Source organism: Citrus clementina, unplaced genomic scaffold (genome assembly GCF_000493195.1).
Source record: "Citrus clementina cultivar Clemenules unplaced genomic scaffold, Citrus_clementina_v1.0 scaffold_8, whole genome shotgun sequence".
Classification (NCBI taxonomy): domain Eukaryota; kingdom Viridiplantae; phylum Streptophyta; class Magnoliopsida; order Sapindales; family Rutaceae; genus Citrus; species Citrus x clementina.
The window spans coordinates 14,900,748-14,907,018 of record NW_006262022.1 but is presented as its reverse complement, the minus strand read 5'-3'; the positions used below and the strand labels follow the sequence as shown (position 1 = coordinate 14,907,018).

The following is a 6,271-nucleotide window of genomic DNA, read 5'->3' as shown; positions in this document are numbered from 1 at the left end:
TTGCAAATAGGTCCAATTTCAGAATTTCTAAATATTACTTTGTCAATCCCAAAACTTTCTAAAATTATGATTTCACCCAAACTATGTGAATTTATAGAATGACCCAAAATATTTAAATAGTTTCAAATAGGTCCAAATCCGAAATTTAAAATAATATCAAAAGTTTTAAAATACTTTCATTTTAGTCCAAAACACTTTAATTCCATAACATCATTTTTCCATTAAATATGAAACCTTTATAATGTGAAAATAATGATTTATTTAAAAAGAAAATAATTTGAGCTTAAAAGATTAATCATTCTTAATCTTGTTTGTTATCATCAAAATCAATATTATGAAAACATATATGTTAACACCACCAAGTCCAAGTCAAACCCACAAATGTTCACAAGACAGCCTTCAGAACACACAACGGCCATTACGAGTATCTGGTAATGCCATTCGGCCTTTGTAATGCTCCATCAACATTCCAAGCAATTATGAACTCTATTTTTCGGCCGTACTTAAGAAATTTTATTTTATTTTTCTTTGACGACATACTAATATACAACCCTTCTTGGAGTTATCATCTTGATCATGTCAGACATATATTACAAGTATTAAAGTAGCACCAATTTTTTGTTAAATCAAGCAAATGTCACTTTGGACAGCAAGAGTTAGAATATTTGGGGCACATCGTCACATGTCATGGTGTGAAGGTGGATGACTCAAAAATTGCCGCTATGGTCTCTTGGCCACTACCAAAAAATATCAGCGAATTACGAGGCTTCCTAGGACTAACAGGATATTACAGAAAGTTTGTGCCGGGGTACGGGATGCTTGCAAAACCTCTCACCAATTTGTTAAGAAAAGGGCAATTTGAGTGGAGCATAGAAGCTGAGGAAGCATTCAACAAACTAAAGAAAGCCATGACCAGCACCCCTACCTTGACCATGCCAAATTTTAACAACACTTTCATCATTGAAACAGATGCCTCGGGAGCTGGTATAGGAGCGGTCCTACAAAAAAATGGTCGGCTAATTGAATTCATGAGTAAAAATCACTTGGTGTTTCCAAGAAAACATGGTCTGCCTATGGTAAAGAAATGTTGGCGATAGTGGAGGCAATTCGCACATGGAGACCGTATCTATTGGGAAGAAAATTCATTATCCGGACGACCAGCGCAGCCAAAAATATCTCTTGTAGCAACGCATAGCCACGCCAGAACAACAGGAATGGATAGCAAAACTGATGGCGTTTGACTATGAAATCCAATATCGGCCGAGCAAAGAGAATATGGCAGCGGACGCTCTCTCACGATGTCCTGACAGTGCAACACTTAACAATCTATTTGTGTCGCAGGTTTTAATTTGGGAACAAATTAAACACGCTGCTGCAGATGATGACTATGTTAAAAGAATAACAGTGTTGGCCCAAACACAAGACACCGGCCCATATGCAATTCGCCAAGGATTAGTCTTCTTCAAAGGCAGAGTTGTGGTGCCACTCAAATTGCGATAAGCACTAATCTTTGAAGCACACGACACAAAGATGGCCAGCCAATCTGGAGTACTTCGCACGTTCAAACGCTTGGCAACTCAATTCTACTAGCCTTCTATGTACAAAACAGTACATGATTATATTAGCAGGTGTGTTATTTGTCAAAAAACAAAAGCTTCCACACTGAAGCTGGCAGGACTCCTACAGCCTCTTTAAATTCCTTGCAAAGTGTGGGATGATATCACACTTGATTTTATTGAGGGATTGCCAAACTCGCAAGGGAAAGATACTATCCTAGTTGTTGTTAATAGGCTCAGTAAATATGTGCACTTCATGGCTTTGACGCATCCATTCATAGCAAAAATAGTGGCGAAACGATTTGTTGACGGTGTGTTTAAACACCATGGCATGCCCAAGTCAATCATCAGCGACAGAGACCCCATATTTATTAGTAAGTTTTGGCAGGAGTTCTTCCAAATGTCGGGTACCAAATTGAAATTGAGCTCAGCGTATCATCCGCAGACCGATGGTTAAACTGAGCTCATAAATAGGTGCTTTGAACAATACCTCAGGAGCTTTGTTCACCAATGGCCTTGCAAATGGAATTCATACCTTCCTTGGGCAAAGTATTGGTACAATACGACGTATCATGAGTCTACGAGTATGACCCCTTTCCTTGCTCTTTACGGCCGCAAACCTCCCACTTTGCCCATGTATCATGAAGGTTCTTATCTGGTTCCTGAAGTAGACCAGGCCCTGCTAACTCGAGATGAGTTGCTTCAATTATTGAAGAGCAATCTTGTTGTTGCCATTAATCGCATGAAACAATCAACCGACAAAAGGTGTCGTGATGTTCAATTTCAACCTGGCGACATGGTCTACTTAAAACTCCAGCCATATCGCCAAGCTACAGTTTTTTGGCGTGCTCATCAGAAATTAGCGAGCAAGTACTTTGGTCTGTATTTAGTTCTTGAACAGATTGGTAGTGTTGCTTATAAACTACAATTGCCAGCTCAATCTCGTGTGCACCCAATCTTTCATGTTTTATTGTTGAAGAAATTTATTGGTGATAACCCTAGCCCTAGTCTTGAGTTGCCATCCATTGATGATGATGGACTAATCATTTTAGAACCTACTGCAATTATTGATGTTCATTGGATTAAAAGAGGTGGCAAATTTGTGGAACAATGTTTGGTGTAATTGAAACGTTTGCCAAAGGAAGAAGCAACGCGGGAAGATGCTGTCGAGCTCACCCAGAAGTTTCCTCATTTGTCCCTTGTGGACAAGGGACCACTTCCAAGGGGGAGGATAATAGGCCTCGACGCTCATCAAGGGTACCAAAGCCTAATACCTTGTATCAAGGATACACATGAGCTGCTGTATGAGAACTTGGTAGCTGAAGGGACACATGTGCACTCCACTAGTTTTGCAGATGGACTTGGTCTCCAAAGAATCTTCACTTGCTGATCTTGTGCTATTTGATTTCTTATTATTTGAATTATTGTTATTTGATTTAGCTGTTAGCTTAAGAGAATAAGTCAGCTAGAATCAGCCAACAATCAAGATCAGTTGAGATTGTTCTGGCTTAGTATTGTTCTAAGTATAAATAAGCTCCAACAGCAAGAATAAAATTATTCAGTATCAATTAGATTCAATTACTTGTGGTTATTCTCACCCTAAGAGAAATCTATCTTAATTAGCTTTGACTAGGACCACATCAACAAACGTCAACTAGTTTCCACCGACTGCAATTTATAAAATAATGACCGCAATTAATAAATACAAATAGCAAAAATAACAACCACAAGACAAATAATTTTTTTAAGGAAACCTTTGATTCAATTTTTTTTAGGGAAACCTCTGATTCTTACGATTTAAGGTGAAACTCTCGACACGTGATTCTGTCCATGAGTAAATGAAATAATTCAGTATGACAATATCGTGAGTTTAAAAAGGATTAAGAATACTTACAAAGCATCACCACCGGTAAGCACCTCAAATCTAAATCCTATTACTTCAACCCTCAGGGTCTTTATAAATTTTCTTGCTCATGAATTAAGTGTCAAAACCTCCTCACAAGATAAATAATCTCCGCATGAAATAAGGGCAAATGTGAAAAATAAGTGTGAGAGTACCGTTTAAAATTTAACAAGACCAAGTACAAAGAAATCACATTTATGATCTTGATAAAACTAAAAGTGAGAGAAGAAAATTGAGGCTTATTTCATTCTTGGTGTCCTAAAACTACTACTTCACCCACCCAAAAATTCCAATCTAAACTATAGCCTCTTTAAAAAATATTTTTCCAAAATCTAGGGCTTAAAAAACATTTTGAGAAAAAATTAAAAATCATCCCACAAATAAATTGCCCAAGCTAAGAGAATCTCTAAAAGGTTCTTCAAATAAATAATAAGAATGGCATTGATTTTGTTTTGGCAAACAGAACAAGCTTTGACAATGTTTAGATTCCTAGTTTTTGGCTTTTCAATAAACGAGAAAACAAGGTCTCTGGATTTTGCTTTGAAATATATACCATCATAATTGACAGCATATGGGGTTATAAGATTTATAAAAGGGGTTCCTAAAATGATAGCATGGTGTATATCATTTGTAAGAACAAAAGAAGTTTTAAATTCAATTTTATTATTATAAATCGAGGCTTCAACTTTGGAACTAACATTCAATTTTGAATTGTTAGCGGCAGAAAGTCTTTCTTTTGTTTTTTCATGAAATCTTTTGGGGACGATCTCTTCTCTGATGCAATTTAAATCGGCGCCAGTATCAAAAAGGGCAATGGCGTCCATTGCAAAATCATCAGAAAAGATTAAAGTGACTTTAATCAAATACTTTCTTGTGGTGATTTGTTTTAAAACAAATAGGAAATCATTGGGTACTGACTCAATGTTTTCCACTTTAATTTCACCATCATCAAGATTAGATTCATTATCTGAATTATCCTGCAAATGTTTTTGTAAAAGAAGTTGGATAGTCTCAGAATCACTTTTTGGTTTTTCTTTTAAATCTCTGATTTCACATTTAATTTCTTTTATCTTTTTCTGGAGATCCTGGATATTAGGAACCATCTTTTTTGTTTTCTTTTTATCCAAAATTTGAGTAAGATCATACGAATTCTTTTTGATAATTGGAACTTTAGAAATCTCAGCAGAGGTTCCGGCTTTGTCGGAATCCATAGTTTTCAAAAGTTTATCAAGATAATCCTTTTGAAGATTTGGATCAGAAATATGCTTTACAAGTTCAAGAAAAATCTCTTGGTCTTTAGTCAAAACATTGATTTTCTTTAGATAGGAATCTGAATCAGAATCGCTGCTGCTAGATGCAGAGGTGTCTGAACCAAATAACTCATCTACTTGGAGGGGGTCACTATCTCCCGACATGGAAGACTCAGAGTCTGAAGATTCTATAAGGAGGGGGGCTTTTTTTTTTTTTGCAAAAATTTAAATTACATTGAAATTTAAAGAACTGAATTTAAACATACATTTTTGCTTTCTGGCTTTTACAAATTTTCAAATCTTTCCAGAAGGGAAGATTGAAGGTAAAGAACTAGTCTGATCACCCAAAGCTCTGTGATAGAACTATTGTGTAAACAGAAAATTTCTTTGGAACCCTTCGGAGAGAGAGGTTTTTAGAGAGAAGGGGGAGAAGTAGAGAGAGAAGCTCTGAAAATGAGAAATGAAAAACCTTAGGAGTCTGAGTCTTCCTCTCGGTTTATATACAAAAATCTTTAAACTGTTCACTGTAGCGGGACTTTAAGTGCACAGTAACATTTGGAACTCTGCACTGTTCACTGTAGCGGGATTTTAAGTGCACAGTAACAATTGGATCGTATCTTTGAATAGTAGATGCTTTGTACATATACAGAAATACAGACTGACGTACAATACGGGTGAAGAGACATGTGCGCTCTCACTTGTGTCCAGGGGACCACCCGAAAAATACTTCTTTCATTGTCGGACTTTTTCCTATTGGGATTACCAACAAGCATGGTATAACACATTTTTTTATCCAAAACCCTAAAAAATCCCATTCTTGGTTATTTTTCTTCAACACAAAGATAACCGTTCAAAGCCTTCCAAATTGGTTTCAGCATTGGTGGAATCGTTTTGGCCCAATTCCACAAATCCTAACACCAAACGCTACAAATTGCCTAAACCTCTTCAAAGCCCATTATTTACCCTCTATCTCAGAGAAAAGATTTCCCCCCTTTCTTTGCTTTTGTGCAAATTTCTTCCTACCATGGGTCTGTTCGTGGAACCTTCGTTTCCACACCCAAGAATCCCAAGTCATCCTTCAAAGAACCTTTAAAGTCAAATGGTGGTCAAAATTTGATGAACAGTCCAAATTGACTGTTAACATGATCAAAGATTGGCTCTCCTCTAAAAACCTCCTACAACCAACCCTGGAAGCCTCTAAAGCCCAACAGACCTTCCTAACCCAAAAATCCAAAGCCCAGTCTCTTTTGGCAAGCGCCAAAACTGAAGATGAGTATTTCAAAGCCATGAAACAGCTCCTCGCCTCACGATCAAAGTCCTCAGCTGCAGATTCCTCTGAAGATGAAGATGAAGATGTTGATGATGATGAAGAGCCTTTCATTTCTCTCGGAGACGATAATGAAGATGACTGTTTCGGCATTTTCTCTCCAATAAAGCATTGTAAATAATTATTTGATTATTTACTTAAAAAAAAGAAGTATAAAAGAAAAAAAGCCATTGCAGAAATCCTAATTGCAGGCTTTACTGGTCAACTTAAAGGATGGTGGGATCATCTTCTCACT

At 36.9% G+C, this 6,271-nt stretch overlaps 1 protein-coding gene across 1 annotated transcript; it reads left to right on the top strand.

Annotated features, from left to right (window-relative positions):
* Positions 1 to 2,142: 2,142 nt before the first annotated feature.
* LOC112096389 lies at positions 2,143 to 2,679 on the top strand. Its single transcript, XM_024179820.1, has one exon. It carries the CDS (start codon positions 2,143 to 2,145, stop codon positions 2,677 to 2,679), a length of 537 nt encoding a protein of 178 aa, XP_024035588.1.
* The last annotated feature ends 3,592 nt before the right edge of the window (positions 2,680 to 6,271 follow it).

Coding starts and splice junctions, on each gene's coding strand:
- LOC112096389 (XM_024179820.1), top strand. CDS start 2,143: ATGACCCCTTTCCTTGCTCTTTACGGCCGCAAACCTCCCACTTTGCCC.